This window comes from Pithys albifrons, chromosome 5 (genome assembly GCF_047495875.1).
Source record: "Pithys albifrons albifrons isolate INPA30051 chromosome 5, PitAlb_v1, whole genome shotgun sequence".
NCBI lineage: Eukaryota > Metazoa > Chordata > Aves > Passeriformes > Thamnophilidae > Pithys > Pithys albifrons.
The window spans coordinates 69,027,804-69,044,286 of NC_092462.1; the positions used below are offsets into that span (position 1 = coordinate 69,027,804).

General features: G+C 38.7%; 1 protein-coding gene across 1 annotated transcript in view; it reads right to left on the bottom strand.

Moving 5' to 3' along the window:
• The window catches only part of UVSSA (UV stimulated scaffold protein A), a 56,250-nt gene that overhangs the window by 25,458 nt on the left and 14,309 nt on the right, over window positions 1–16,483 (bottom strand). The window contains exon 7 of the mRNA XM_071556973.1: window positions 6,227–6,344. Within this exon, the coding sequence (XP_071413074.1) occupies window positions 6,227–6,344 (118 nt within the window). The remainder of the gene's footprint in view (window positions 1–6,226; window positions 6,345–16,483) is intronic.

Sequence of the window (16,483 nt, forward strand, 5' to 3'; positions counted from 1 at the left end):
CTTTCCAGAGAGAGTAATCGGGCATTGGAATGGGCTGCCCAGAGAGGGGGGGCACCTGTCAGCCTGTCAGCAAAAGAAGCTGCTGGACTGACCCCACACTTGTGTTCCCTTCTTTGCACTGAGTCACCCTTGAGTCATGTCTACTTCATGATCACTGCCATGATAATGGCTCTCTCTCCTGAGAAAGCCTAAACTCCCTATCACTTTAAAAGCTATTAAAAAATTAATTTTAGAAAGGTTTATAAATATGACTACCCCTGGGCAATTCTAATCAATCCTAGAAACAGAAAACTAAACAAAGCATTTCCCTAAAAGACCAATAGCACTGAAAACAGGTCCTTAACTGAATATGTCAGAGATGCCTAAATGTTGTAGTTAGGGATCCAAGATCAACACCTTGGATTTGTTCTTTTTTTTCTGTAATTTCCAGAAGATTCTCACATGTACTATTAATAAAAAAACAAACCCCCACAATGGAATAGAGAAAAACATAACTGCAAAACCAAGAGATACTAATTCTGTTTCAACTAAATCTGTGAGATGCTTCTATGAAGAGAAAAAGATAAGTATAAAACCTATCACTTCTTCACAGGCCAGAATAAATGGGATCTGTTTTGCTTCACCAGCACTTGCACATGTGCTGTTTCAGCCACGTGTAGCTTTTTTTTTTTTAAGGTAGAAAAAACATTTAGATATAGGATAAAAGAGCACATTACTATTGTATTCAATAACGAAACCCACTGCTTTCCTAATATCTACATCAAAAATGAAGGAGACAAATAGAGCTAAGAAAGAGTGAGCACAGTGCAGCTCACAGCAACACATGTGCATGTTGGATGACATGCCTGGCTTCAAATGCAGTGCCCTTGTTCTCAGTGTGACACAGACACAATGCTTGTACTTGACCACACAAACCAAAAGATTTAAAAATATTTAGGAAAACTTTTCTGTAAGGAATAAAAGAACCAGATGCCAGTAAGTTGGTAATTAATTTTCCTATTTTTTAGAATTTGTAATGATGATTCTATGAGGTTCCACATTTCTGAGGCTGTTTTGCTTTAATCACTGTGCCCCCTGCAAGTCTTGGCAGATGCCTGTCAAGAGAATAAAACTTTTAAAAAACAATCTGCATGCAAGTTTGATGCTTAGGTAGCGATTAGAGTATACCTAGTTGATACTAACAAGTACATTTTCTGAATAAGTGCCCCCAAAAGCATGACTTTTACTGCTTCAAATAAAAAAATTCAACCATGCATTAGTTTACACAGTATTGTGTTATCATTTCTACTACAGGCTTTGTCATGTCCTGAGAAGATGCAGAAGCCATAAAACCCCCATACCTTTAATGAATGGTTGCCACAAGTTTATGTCTTCTAAAATGCTCAGTGAGAGCTGCACTAGAACAGCTCTCCGTGGTCTGAAGAGCTCCCAACTCTGTGGAGGAACCAGGTGACGACTTCTCTACTAAGGAAACACTGGGTTTGTACACCTTGCTGGCTCATTTGGGGTAAGTCTTCTTTCTCATGTTGCTATGACTTTTCATAGTAATGACAATAGAAAAAACCACACAGAAAAGTATGACTCAAACACCATCAGACCAGGAAAGGCAGTGTGGGGACACCTAACCCACAAAAGCACACCACACTGTGATGGGAAGAGGGAAGAATTTATGAAACGGATAGAACTAACCCTTGGGATTTGAGAACTGCAGCTTTGATCTGGATATGAAAGAAGCCTCAAACAGGCTTTAAGATGCAACATGAACCATGGAAGTAGCTCTCAGGGACCTAAAAACATTCTGGCTTAAGGCTCAAATGCAAGAGAAATAATCTGATTAACCAGAGTTGAAACCATGGCTTGTGTTCTTGAATGTGCAGTCATTTCTCAGAGAATTCTGAATAAAGATAAAACCTGATAACCAACAGACTGCTTCCATGGTAACATTCCCATGTCAGATGGCTTTCTCAGGTCACCACTTATAAAAGACTATCAGCACTTCCCTGTCCTCAGAGCAGTATTGTGTAAGTTCACAAATGCCTGGATTGAGACAAGAACCATCAGCTGAGGTGGGTGCAGGAAGGACCTCCTGTCCTGGCACCAGCACCAAACTCTGTGGCAGAAGAGCCAAGTCAGAAGCTGCACATTTCCATCCTCACATCATCCAGCTTAAGGCTTTACACCAACACAACTTACATCTACTCAGCAAAGGCTGGAATGTGGAAAATCTCAAGTGGAGATCCCTAAAGCTTTCTTTTAAGTGAATAACGCCTTGACTTTCAGGGCTGAGCAATACCAGCCATACAAGGGCAATGGAGATCAGCAACATCAGTGCTGAGAACCAGAGCAACCTCATGAAAATTATTTTCAGTGTTGTTTCTTTCTCAGCCCAACATTCCTCTTTAGCAACACAATGTATTTCAAATGGGCCCGTGGTCCCACAGGAGGGCCGGGGTCTTCTCTGCTGCAGACATCAGGTGCAAGTGTAAATAAGGATTATACAAATGGGAGGTCATTAAAAGTCTGGTAATGCTAATTTGGCATGACACCCCTAATGGGTTATATCTTCACACTTCAGTTATCTAATCACCTAAATTCTTTTAACAAATTTACATTTCATTTTATACATGGAGATTCAAATTGACTTGTTCAGTTCTCCCTCCACCCAAACAGTACCCATGCTCAGTTCATTCATATATTTAATATCCTCGTCAATTTTCAGATCATCATTGTCAAACACATATACAAACAGATGATATGATTGTGCATGTCTCTATACTTATGCATAGAACTTCCCTTGTCTCTAAATATCTTTTAATTTTTTAAAAGCTCTTCAGATCTCAGGAGAACCACAAATACACCTATGGCCATCAGAAATAGTGTCTCAGCTTGAAATTTACCTTGTTGGTAGGATAATTCAGTTTTCCTAAGAGAAGTGAAAGGGAATGAAGTGACTTTTAAATCAATAATTTACATGTCACATTTCAATCCATTTCCACAGTCATGTTTTACAACTTTCTTTTTCCTATTTAATAAAAAAAAGCTAATCTCGTTTGTTCAGGAAAAGTAGCAACAAAAAGGGAAAAAGCCTTTACCTGTTCACACCTTCCACATAACAGTGGGATTTCATTTTACATGGAAGGTTTAATGTTCCTGTTAGAACATTCCACTTGCACTGACTCTGCAAGCTCAGAGTCCTCATGAACTAGATGTCAATTAAAGAAATACAGCAAAACAGCTCCTGAATCATACTTAGATAAAGGTGAAGTCACTGCTGTGATAACTGCACTTGCTCATGGAACCAAGAGGCACATTAAGTCACAGAGGTGGCTGCCTAACACAGCCAGCTCTCAGTGGGAACAAGCTGCTAGGAAATCATTATATTATTGTGTATTTTAATATGATAATTCACTTTTCTAAGCAACATGTGTCAAAGAGATGCTTATTTTGGTTTTGCATAGGAAAAACAATGCAGAATAGAACCCAACAGAGCAAATTCTCCTCATACAGACCTGAAGTAATTACACAGAAGTCAGCTGGTTTATGCAATAGTTTTATATTGGCTTCTGAGGTAAGATTTTTGAACTAGTAACTTACCTGCTGGTCCATGAAAGCACTTAAGTACACAAAGACAGAAGAAAGCACATGCTTAAAAGATTGCCTGAATTCTTTTCAGAAATTGAGTTATTTTCAGACCCTTTTCTGAACTGGGGAGTTACATAATAACTTTAACAGCAGTGAGTGAAGCTGAATGACTTCAGAAACATCAGGAATGATTAATCCTTTCAAAAATGCTATTTTTAACAAACACACCAGGTAAAGAACAGACAAGTGGGACCATTAGCTCCTACATAATTACATATATGTAAAATGAGAGACAGATTTTGTTTCCTGATTGATTGGCTTCTGCAGTATAATGTATTTTCCTATCAGCAGTAGTTTGCATAAAAATTGGGACTTTCTTAATCCATTTTACATAATTTTTATATATATATACATATATATATATTTATGCATACACTCAGATATCCTTGAATAGATAGCAGGCTTGTTCTTTTATCCTTTTCCATGAGGAGGAATTCAAATAGCAGACAAGTATTGTGTTAGTGTGATAGAAAGGGTGGCAAGACACTTTGTTTTTAAAAAAATGTGTGTCCACAAGAAATGGGATAAACAGGAAGAGGTGCAAACAATTCACTTCCAGTGGAAGCTGACAAGTATAAACAGAATTTTTGCATGTTAGGATTCTTTAAGCTGCTGCAAAAAAGTATGGAAAACAAGGTCCAGTGTTTGGAAGTATTACAAAAGTATCAGTTTTGGCACAAGGAAGAGAAAAAAAACCCCAAAAGAACCATAGCTATGTATACTACTAACCTCCTTTGTTCATTCATTTACTCTCAATACCAATATTTAGGACACTTCCATTAGTCACACAGGCATAAGAAGCTTTTCACAACTGTCTGGTGCCCCTTCTCTTCCATTGTATTACTTTCCTCAAAGTCCCACTGTTAGCAATAATCAGAATTTACTCAGTAGTTATTGCATGACTGACTGCAGTTGGGATAGCCAACATACACTGGTATAATTTTATAAAAATATAACTTTTTTTTCCATGAACAAAAAAATAAAAGGCTGTTCAGTTTCTGAGTTTGTGTCCCACAGGCCTTCCCCACTGTTCTGTGTTCACACACGTCTACTTCCCATTTCACTATCTCAGTACTCCCACAGTTCCATTTCACCTTCCCCAGCTCTTGGTTGGAAAACAGCAGGTGCCTGCAGGCTGTTTGAAGCAACACCTACTCCAAGTGCCACACCAAACCTCACTGCAACTCCCTGATCGAGGCACCACTCTGATTCTCAGTACTCTAGAGCTAAAAATGTCTGATTTTTTTAAAGGCATGGAGTAAAAGAGTCACCTACCTCCTCCAAACAAACTGGAACCAGCCGGTTGGACTTGCTGCAAGTCCTTAGGTGGGAACATAGACAATCAAGGCAGGCCTTACTTCCCAGAGTGTCCCGTAGGTTCAGTCTAGATGGGGTACATGGACTGAGGCCCAAGCAGGACTTCACAGCTGGAGACACCCCTGAGCTTACCCCAGTCACTACAGGTTATTGTTACTGCTCACCTTTGCTGTCTGTAGCCATATTTGATGGCAGAAGACAGCGAAAGGATTACCTGAGCCACATAATCTTGGGTTTACACAGGCACGCCCTCTTTTATCAACAAAAAGAAGCATTTGGTTTGTATTGGTAATAGCTGCAGCCTGACTTTGATGATGGAAACTGCAGATAAGTGAAAAATAAGCATCAACAGGACTGAAAAAGGCACAGCACAGCACAAGTCTTACACAAATAGTCATAGAAGAATGAAGGAGCATGACACTTCTTACAGTGGCCAGGACTTTTAACTTCTGTGTGATGGCAGCTACCATTTCCTTCTCTACAAGGTACTAAAACCTTGTGAGCCTTAGAATACACAACGCTGCACAAAGGCAAAGCTGCAGACACTTACTAAGCAAGATGTAGGAAAGACAAGGAGTAAAGCACCAAAACTGAATTATTTAAGATGAACTTCCTTCCCTCAGTAACTCCCCTCTAAATTTCATAAAAACACATTATATCTTTATTTTAAAAATATTTACTTAGAACGCATTAGAAGAAGGCAAGATTATATTTTGTAATCTGGTGTGTGCTAAGCAACTCTAATTCTGCACTTGAAGGTGTAGCTCCATTGAACATCTTGTGACAGCAATACCCAAACAAATAACCCACCTTGCAGAGCTGTAAGTTGGCCACTCTGTGGAAGGAAGTGGCTGTGCATCTCCAATTCTGCTACTAATGCAGGTGATGGAACAGAACCTTCACCCATCTCACCAGACTGTCACCTGTATTTCTAACATTCAAGCTCATTTACAGCTTTACTTTGCAGTCCCTTCACTCCCAGTATGTGTTTTGCACACTTAAAGCACACACGGTGCTGCCTCTGGCTCTCAACTCCAGTGGAACGTGATGGAATGAAAAGAGCTGCTGGTCTCAGTCGCTCTTGCTCCTAGGAAGTATTTGTTTATCCAGAGCCAATCAGTGCTGCCTGTCCATGTAATGACTTCCTCAGAGCAGGCAGAGATTACCCACACCACTGATCACTTTATTACTTCAGAATGGATGTTTATTTACCTTCCTGCAGCAGCAACATGCAGGGATAAAGCCGGTCACAGCTGGGCAAACTCACCATACTCCTTACGCAGGTGGTCTGGAATGTGGGGCTCATAACCCTCCTTCTCAGGGACCTCCACAAAGTCATCTTCATCCTCGTCGTCGTCATCATCATCATCATCATCGGCTTTCATCTGCAGAGATATTTTTGTTGGTTTTTCCCTTTTTTTTTAAATGTGAAGATTGCTTTTCATTTCCCTTCAATATCTTGCAGACATTTTGATAGCCCTACTGAGACTGCTCTATGTCAAAACTATTTCTCTAATTATGCATTTAATCTTTATCTAAGATTAGGCCTTTGCTTAACATTTTATCTCTAAAGCCATACTCTATCCTAAGGGCTTCTTTAAAGCCCCTTTTATCCATTAGAACACACACAGTTGGGTGAAGTCTGAGAAAGTGTGAAGCTATAAAGCAAGACCAAAAAAACTTAATATAGCTTCAAGATTTTGACTTAATGAGCAAATTATGGCCTTACCTCTTCTCCTTTGGATGATTTTACTCATTTAGCAGAACCCAAATAGTCTGTTGCATGTTAAATGGTAACACAAATTAAGTTTAAGAGCTCAAAACCAGGGCAGGCAAACAGAAGGGAAAGCTGATGAACTGGAAAGTTAATACTGACCCAAGTAAGAATATTCAGACCTGTATACTCCATTGGTTCACTGTGGTTCTTCACAACAGCACAACAAATAACTGGAAAAATTAATTTCTTAGGTAATTTGGTACATCCCAACCATCCTTACCATTATACTGCACACACTACTATGGTTAAGATCAACAAAACAGGATTTTTTAAAAACGTGCACTTGGTCTTGTCTTGCAGACTGAAAATGAGTATCTATAAGTAGCTGAAAAAAACAATGCATTTCCTACCAACTAATCAGGTTAATTCATTCACATAAGTGGTTTCCTATGTATCATTTCAGCCAGCTACTACTGTGTAAATGCCAGCAAATCTCTACCTTTTTCCCTAAGCTTCTTTCATACCTGAAAATTATTTTTTCTTCTAAATTACATGTAAGCTAAAAGAATCTGTGCCACCAGACATGGCCTGTGCTATGACAGCTTTAAAAAAGCACTTGCCACCCACCCTAAAAAGGCAGCAAAGATGAAGGCTTTACCCTTTATTTCCTTTACCCACCTTCAGACCCACCTAATTCCCAACAACAACATAATTAGCTCTTCACTGTACATTTGCCAAGTGCTTTTACAAGTCTGGGAAATAATAAGGGGTATCCACTAAATCCAACCTTAGCATAGCTATCACTTTTTTTTCCACTTCATTGCAGAAACCCAAAGCAACAGATAAGGAATAGCATCATTTTCAGTATTTTCAGTTGTGTTCTTTACTTCTCTTAGTGCACCTGACTTCTGTTGATACTGTCACAAGCACTGGAGGATACTGCAGGTTTTGCCTGCAGCAGAATTTTCCCAATTTAATTCACTACCCTAATCTTGTGTCACAGCTGAGTTCCTTTAAATCATACACATACTCTGAAGCCAAAAAACCTAAAAACCAATCTTGACTTATTCAATGTAGTTAAAAATTTAAAATAAGTATCTTCTTTTTAATTAGCAATTTTTTCTGGCCAGTATTATTTGTAAGCTGGAATGAATTAATTTCTCATACAGAACATTAATTGATACTAATACATATAGATATACTTTAACACATAATTAATGGATGGGACAAATGAGATGTAAGGTTCTTCTTTTTGTTTAAAAGGTTACTTTAAGAAAGCTGCAGTTTCAGTGAAAAAAGGAAGAGGGGGAAAAAAAGATTTACTGTTCTGAAAACCAGAGTTGATTTACTATCACATTCTTACCAGAGAACACCTAATTAACCTTCATTTTACAATAAAGTCTCAGCATAATCATGTTTGAGACTCTCCTGCTGCCAAAGACAGGTAAGAGCCACAACTCAGTCTCTTCAGCTCAATCATCCCTACCTTGAGAGCTGCCAACATCTAAACTATCCTGGAGGATCCTGCACCCAGGTTTACTTTTTGTTTCCCACTGCAATAATTTTTCCTTATCTAAAAGAGAGCAGCAATTCAGGCTATACCTGGCCTGTCCAAGACAGATGCACACTGAGCCTGATCTCCTCAGGAGGAGACAAAATAGAGTTCTAACCAAAGAAAGGGTCAAATATTCCACCACTAATCACAAACTCCGAAAGCCACAGGACTTGAAAGCAGAACATCTGAGTTAAACCACAACTCTTAGCAGACCTTCCCAATGACTTTTAGAAAGAAAAAAATCATAATGTTTTGGACTGCACAACAGAAGAGAGCTAAAGATTCAAGAGAAATTAGTTTGTTCATATTTTGGTTCTAAAATTCTGCTGGTGCTGTCATCGCTTTTTCCATCTATTAGAGGCAATTTAATTAAATTGGGAAGTAACCTCCACTCCTGTTTTGCTACAAGCAGGACAACATCATATTTTCCATACTCAGGTTCCATTTCTCATCTAGCTATTAAAAAAGATTTCACCAAGCTAAAACTTGTCTTAGATGATCTTAATCTACAACTTTGTATGATAAAGTACGAGCTGATCCACTTTCACATCATTAAACAGGGAAAGTTCAGTGTATTTCCACAGCTTTTACTCAGTAGTCTGTAAACAAATAAACAGCAACAGGTTGAAGGAGCTGAGAAATAGTGTCAAACTATGAGGAGGAAAAAAGTTCAGACTGATCATTTGACTTAAACTGCCAGATTATCCCTAAAATAGCAGGGATATAATACCAGCACTTCTTGCATGTCATATCTGAGAGGACCAGTGGGAATGCAGAGTACTATCTTTAATTGAAATTTCTCCTAATTTGTTCACATGTCACTGGAGGCACATATACTAAAATTCAGTGGGTTTCACCAGTCCTCAACTTGAAAACTGCTTTCAAAGCAACTTTCCTGCATTACCTGCATGGCCTAAAACTTTAAAGCACATGAAAAGCCTGACAGAGAAAAGGCATAATCAGATGCAAATTCACTTTGTTTAGGTACAATCCATGAACTGTGCATTCAAGTACTATAGAAAACATTAATCATAGGAAACTGTAATTTTTGTTATCAGTCTAACACTAATCAAAAGGGAAACCTGTCACTGCCGCTGACCTGTGAAACGTCCCAATTATACTCTTCGGAAATGACAGGAGCACTTAACTTCCTCACTGAGTAAATGACGACAATCAATCAAGTTTGAATAACAATGAGCCACGGAGCTGAAAATTATTTTTTGTATAGAATCTACCCAGGAATTTATGAAAGGTGAAAAGCAACCCAAGGTTTTAGGGGCATTATGGCTTTCAGCTAGTGCAGCACATATCAAACACTAAACAGAATTTATGTGTTTTAATTTTCTAAAAGGTAGATGTGGACTTGGTGCTACAACGCATAACATATAATGCCAGATTTTAAATATGGGGGTCATTTTCATAAAATATTATGCGTATTGTTCACACCCTTGAATTTCCCTGGGGTCTTCTATTAAATTTAGATTTCCTGTAAAAAAAAATTAACTGCTTAGGTAACTATCAGGAATTAAGCCCCTTTTCCCCTTCAAACAGACATAAAGTCTTTCTCCTGATAAAATCTTCAACAAAATAAATAAGTTATCTTTTTACTTTAAAATATTAAAGTTGTCACTGGTGGAAATTCAAGAAGTTGCATAGTGGTATTGGGTAGTTATATCTCAATTTACTTCATTCCAGTGGTACTTCATCTGCACCATCCCATTTGTGCTGGTTTATTCCATTCCCTTTCTAAAGAAAGCGGGAGAGCTCATGGGCACCATTCTTAGCCAGAAAAGTATCTTTTTTCTTCTTTTAAATTCCACTTTTCAAGCATGAGGAAAGCCCCAAAGCAACCTCTGAGATGCAGCATGAAAGCTCAACCACCTATAATCGACGTTTCCACTACAGGTGAAATCCTTCAGTAAATTAAAAATAATCCACCATTAAATCAGAAGAAACAAATATTTAAGCCAATATTTTAAGTTGTAGAATTAATAAATTATAACACTTTAGGAATGAGTGGTCAGGTATTTGCAAACAAGAAAAAGGAGACTAAGATAAAAACAAGCAATATGCCATTTCTGGTATGCCACATCTGATGAAAATAAAGTGATAAATACCTCAACGTAAACCTTTTCTTGTAGTGTACAGAATTAAATACCTCTAAGATAAGTAGCCATGCAATTGCTTGTTTCTCAATCACCTGCATAGAACATGGAAAAAAAGGTCCTAGTTTCAAATCCATTCTAATTATCAGGTGAGATGAGGAAAGCCACTAACAGGTATCAGAGATGGAGGGTGAAATGCCTCCTGTCTGCAACCAGGGAATGGTCCACCTGAAGGGAGACCACATTCCCAAACATCAGAGACTGCTTGCACCACCACTGCCATCCGAGTTGCATGGAGAAGGGAATTCTTTCCCTGTTAATCTGCTCTAAAATGTTGATGTTTATTTATTGATTGATTTATCTAAGACACAAAATCATTTAGGAAAGATATTGAGGGGCTGGAGCGGGGCCAGAGAAGAGCAACAAGGCTGGTGAAGGGACTGGAGCACAAGTGCTGTGGGGAGAGGCTGAGGGAGCTGGGGGTGTTTAGCCTGGAGAAGGGGAGGCTCAGAGGTGACCTCAGCACTGTCTGGAACTACCTGAAGGGAAGTTCTAGCCAGGTGGGGGTTGCTCTCTTCTCCCAGGCACTCAGCAATAGGACAAGAGGGCATGGGCTCAAGCTCTGCCAGGGGAAATTAAAGTTGCACATCAGAAAAAAATTCTTTCCAGAGAGAATAATCAGGCATTGGAATGGGCTGCCCAGAGAGGGGGTGGATTCCCCATCCCTGGAGGTTTTTCAGCTGAGATTGGATGTGGCACTGAGTGCCATGATCTGGTAAAGGGACTGGAGTTGGACCAAGGATTGGACTTGATGATCTCGGAGGTCTTTTCTAACCCAATCGATTCTATGAGTCTGTGGTTTCCAAAACGGTGTATTGGTTGTTTTTTTTTAACTTGGTACTATTGCTGACCAGGCATCTCACAGCGAGAGGAAATTGGGTTTAGCTGGGCAATATCCAGATTCTTGAGCTGAACTTATTTGGTTTTAAAAAAAGACAGAAAATATACATGAATTAATTTAATTGTAATCACTCTAGAACATCTTCTCCATTCTCCTGATTTTCACTAAAAACTTTAAAAAGCGCTGACTATTCCAAGTAGACAATTGAAATCAAACCATTTACTCCCTAACTCATTAAAAAAACCTTGAAAAAGCAGATGTTTCCTTATTACTCTGCATAATTAAAAATCCTAGAAGGAAACACTGTGCCAGCACAAATGCAATTGTCTCTGTTACTTTGGAGTCAACACTCCAACAGCATCTGGCTGTGAGTGCAGCTCAGTGTAGCCACAGCTCCCGTTACAGGCCTTGTTCATCCATCCCAACCAGGAATAAATGCAAAAAACACCCTCCACCCACCACACAAAACTTGGAAAGACGTGAAGAAAAGCCTTTGGTCTTTTTCTCACTTTTATACAAACTGACTGCTACACTGTGGTAGGAGGATTTAAAAACCTGTGTCTTTGGAGCTGTAATTAAAGCAAGCAGTAAAATTACTGAAATATACAATGCAATCAGTTTATAGGACTAGATGTACAGCCCTTACTAATTATTGTAGGAAAAGAGGGAAGAGAAAAGAGAGCACATGAAGAAGTCACATCTACTTACTGAAACACAACTCGCAAACTACAGCTGGGACCATTAAATAAATTTTGCATGGTCTAATTAACTTGGTTTGCAATCTCAATTACTTTTCACCCAAGAAATCACTTTTGTTCAGTTTTATGTGTGTCTGTTTCCCTTTTTAAAAAAAAATGATGTAAGGCATCCTCAGACAAGTGAACTCTAAACTTCATTTGTCTTTCAGCCGGCTTGATGGCTATGCATTTAAAAACCCATTCTATCTTATAAACTAAAAATTAAATGTACTCAGCTGTGATGGTCGTCATTGCATCTGCTATTTATATGCTAATACCCTCACTGAAAGATCTTGCAAATTATTCCACCATGCCAATATCTCATGTGCATCTACTCAAAGCCAACTAAATATTATTCAGGAAGATTTTGGTTAGGGAACCAGAATATTTATTGCTATAGAACCTAGTTAGAGGGGCAACCTTTAGCACAGACACTTTTTTATTCAACCTCAGCACAAAACATACTGCAGTCACATTAAATGAAATTGGGGACATTCTATGTAAGAAAACGGTGACTGGGGTCAAAATAATTTCTTAATTGAATAGTTAAACAGCGTATCTTACAAGGCAAGTTCCTCCTTTTCCATTCTTTTATATCATTTAACACAGGATGATGTGGAAATAAATGCTGGCATTTGGGCAGATTTTAGAACCATGCTTGTATTTTCCCATGTGCAACACAGGGAAAACACAAACTACTAACAGAGCTGTATTTATAGGGACCTCCCACACACACTCCCTCCCCTTCACTCCATGGTATGAGCATAAATTCAAACGTCGATGACTGCAAATTAAATATGTGGTCCAGGCAAAGCACATTTTATGTTTACCCGTAAAAGTATCACCATTCATTCTATTTGCAGTTGCTCAACACCACATAGACTTCTTGGCCAGGCTGAATTTTATTGAGGAATGTACTTTTCACATTATTTCCTAATTTCCAGAAGTTAGTAAAAATGCTTAAAGTGTTCCAGCCCAACACAGCCTAAATGCAATGCTGGAGAATGAGCACACCTTGCTCCAAATTGCTTTAGCAATTTAACAGCCACCAGTGAACTAGTTTTTCACTAGAGCAATGCCCACTAGCCAGAGTTGGTGAGTATTTTCAGAGTCCTGGAGGGGCATGAGGCTCACTCAGGACTTTGTGCCAAAGCCTTCTCCTGTATCAGTCTGTGGTAACAAACAGCTCCTGCATCTCTGGGCCCTGGCAGGCTCGACGTCCCAGGTAAGATTAGGAGGGATTTTAATAAAAAGCAGAAAAGTCCTACTCAAAAAGACCAGTAGGTTTTAAGGTGCCACAGTTGAGAACACCTTTCATCTTAATGAATGATTGTTCAAAGGAAACTGGTATGTCCAATTAGACATAACCCATTACACCAGTGTGTGCATTTAGTTTCAGAGAGGACAGCAAATAAAGGCAGTCTACAAAACTCATGCATTTAACAAAATTATTACCTCAGGAAGACATTTCAAGGCAATTTCTTCAGCAATAACAACGTAAAATGTATCCTCAGATGTATTTACATACCTCACTACCTGGGCTGCTACCACCACCAAAATCAACAGTACTTGGTTGCATAAATCATCTTAAACCTTAAGTAAGTACATTAAATAGGCAAAAGTTCTCTTGCATAACGCACATTTTTCATAAAATAAATATTTCATTCAGAGGAGGTGTAGCAGTTTTAGTTAAACTACCAAAGGTCTCCACGTCTAACAATGCCATTTCACTCCATGCACCACAGGGAGCTGAAGTCTGCTACCCTTCATTATTTAATGTAATGAAGTTCCCTAAAATAAAAGAGAATTGGTTCCTACAAAATTTATGCTGACATTCGATACTTGTATTTAATTTGTTTCATCAAAAGCAACTATAGCATCAGTCTCTTACATATCTTCGTGCAAAAGTTACACAAAATAAAGGTTACATCTTACTTCTGGCAGTACAGCAATGTCTTGTCCCCTGCAGTTGCTGTACACAGATCAGACACTACAGCTTATTACACAGTAAAAAGGAATATATTTAACAGTAGTATCTGGGGGTTTTTTTCATTCATGCTGGGAGATCAGCTAATCATGTATCAATCCATCAATTGGAATTCTCTGATTAACTAAAGATTGACCTTCATGATCTGCATTACCTGAGTTTATTCAGCTTCTAAAAGGGACAGTCTCACTCTCTGAGCTTAATGCTGCTACAGAAATCTCTGAATTAGCCAGTTCAGGTTAGTGCTGCAACAGGAGCTCTGCTGTGGGGACAAGGAAGGCACTGGGAATCATTAGGGCAAGAAATAGAGACAGGACTATCCCTTTTGATTTCAGGTTGTGTTCAGATCATATTTAAGCCAACCATAAAATCATTACCAAGATACACAGGCTGCTGTTCCCTGTACAACAGCAACCTGTACAAAAACTGCACCTGATAAGAAGCAGATCTGACAGCTACATAACATACCAAGAAACACCTGGCAGAATTTCATTTTTAACATTTCAGCAACTGTAGAATGGATGAAATAATTTTAATAAAACATCACCCATGCCTTGAGAACGGGACTTGCTTTCTTCTTAACTCATGGATACCTGTGAGCCAGGAAACTCTGCAAAGTCCTACTCAGTTTTTCATTCATTTTCTTAACACAAAAGGGAAGGTTTGCAGGTTCAAAGCCTGTGGTGTGATGAAGACAGCAAAGCTACAAGCCAAGTGACATGAAAACATGTTTAGAGTCCATGCTCAGACAGGAATGCACCCAGAGCAGAGCTCTGAGGTTTTTTCCCCTTCCTACAAGCAGTAGGAAATGCCTGATTTTGTCAGTAAAGGAGAAAGCAGTTGTGGGCAGCCAAAGTCAAGGCTACAAGTGCCACCCTGAACAGCCACTACATGGCAGCTGTCTCTCCCTTTTTCTTTCCAGACTACCCTTTTTCCTGCACAGCAGTCCAAATGAAGTTGTTTAGAGCCATTGATAAGGCTGTAGTGAGGTCCAGGACTGGCTATATCCACTTCTGAACCAAAAGGTTGGTTTCTGATCTATTAACAACAACAAGGTCAACCAAAAATACCTCTTTCTTTACCACTCCCCAGAGAAGTCTCTAGGTTTGCCAGGGCTTTTCAACTAGTCCAAGACTCCCATAATCTCTGGAAATATTTTAGGCAACACTGAGATATTTAATTTCTTTATGATCAGAGGTCTATACATGATAAAAGTTAAATTTTAGACCTGAGGAGGAGGAAAATTCTTATTACTACTCCTTTTCTTTATGAAATTTTAGAAAACATGATTTTCATCTAAAATGTGCTAGAACAAGATCCCCATTAGCACTCATTCATGCAAAAAAATAAAAAAAGTCTTACTGCATTTGATGGATTACTATCTCTTAGGCCAGAGCAAACTGGTGCTGCTAAAACTTGCTGTCTCTCATGAGTCAGTCTGCACTGTAAAATCGGTAACTAGACTGCAGTGACTTCAATAATCACATTTCTGAATGAATCTTAACTGCACATTTGTTAAAAACTATTTCAGATGCTGTATTTTTAACAGGTAAATATACAGCTCAATAAAATAAGCCTAAAGAATTACAGACAAGTCAACAAATTATACTACACAAGACACATAATCTTATGTGTATTTGTGATGGTGGATTTGAGGTACAAAGATATTTTAGATGTGGACATATTTAATATTCCTGCATTTAATTTTAAATGTATGTGTTAATTTAGTATGTGTTCTAAGCCTGAAATTTTTCTCCCTTTTATAAATAGTACCTTTATGAGTCTCATAAATAAATTCAATAGACTGTTTTGTTTCCCCTTGCAAGGCAGGATGGATGAAAAGCAGGAAGCAAATTAATATCTACTACCTACAGAGTAGACACTGCTCAGTATTCACAGATGAATCAAGAGAGATGACCCTTGGGCCTGAAAAACTTAAATATTTAACATAAGGGTTAACTTGATGACACAGACATCCCACTTTATTTTACAGTCTATTAGAAGAGCTCCAAATTGCACTGCGTGACCTGCGAATCAGGTGGGGATCAGAGGGCACCACAGGGACAATCTCAGGAGTTCATGGCTAGATCTGCATAACAAGGTGTTTTAATAACTGCATAGCAGGGGCAGGGCAAGGCATCAAACACACCCCAGCAACATTCAGCTCTAGAGAAGAAAAAACCCACCCATCACCTGGCTGATCAGGCACTGTAACAAGCAAACACTGCTCTGAGGGATAATTTTACAGTGCTTTGGTTTACATCAGTCCCACAGCCTAATGAGACTTTAAAACCTAGAAAGCTCTTTTAGCTGAAAAGTGGTTACAAAAGAGATGTTTCACAGAAATAATTATGACAATTAAAATGGAGAGGAGGGAGGGGGAAGCATAAATGTGTGACTTATTTAGTATTTTCTGTTTACTTTTCCAGTCATGGTTGAGCTGGCTTTTTTAATGAAAATTAGCTAGACAAAAAAAAAATTGAAGTGTTTCCTGAGCTACCAATTTGACCATACAAACATTA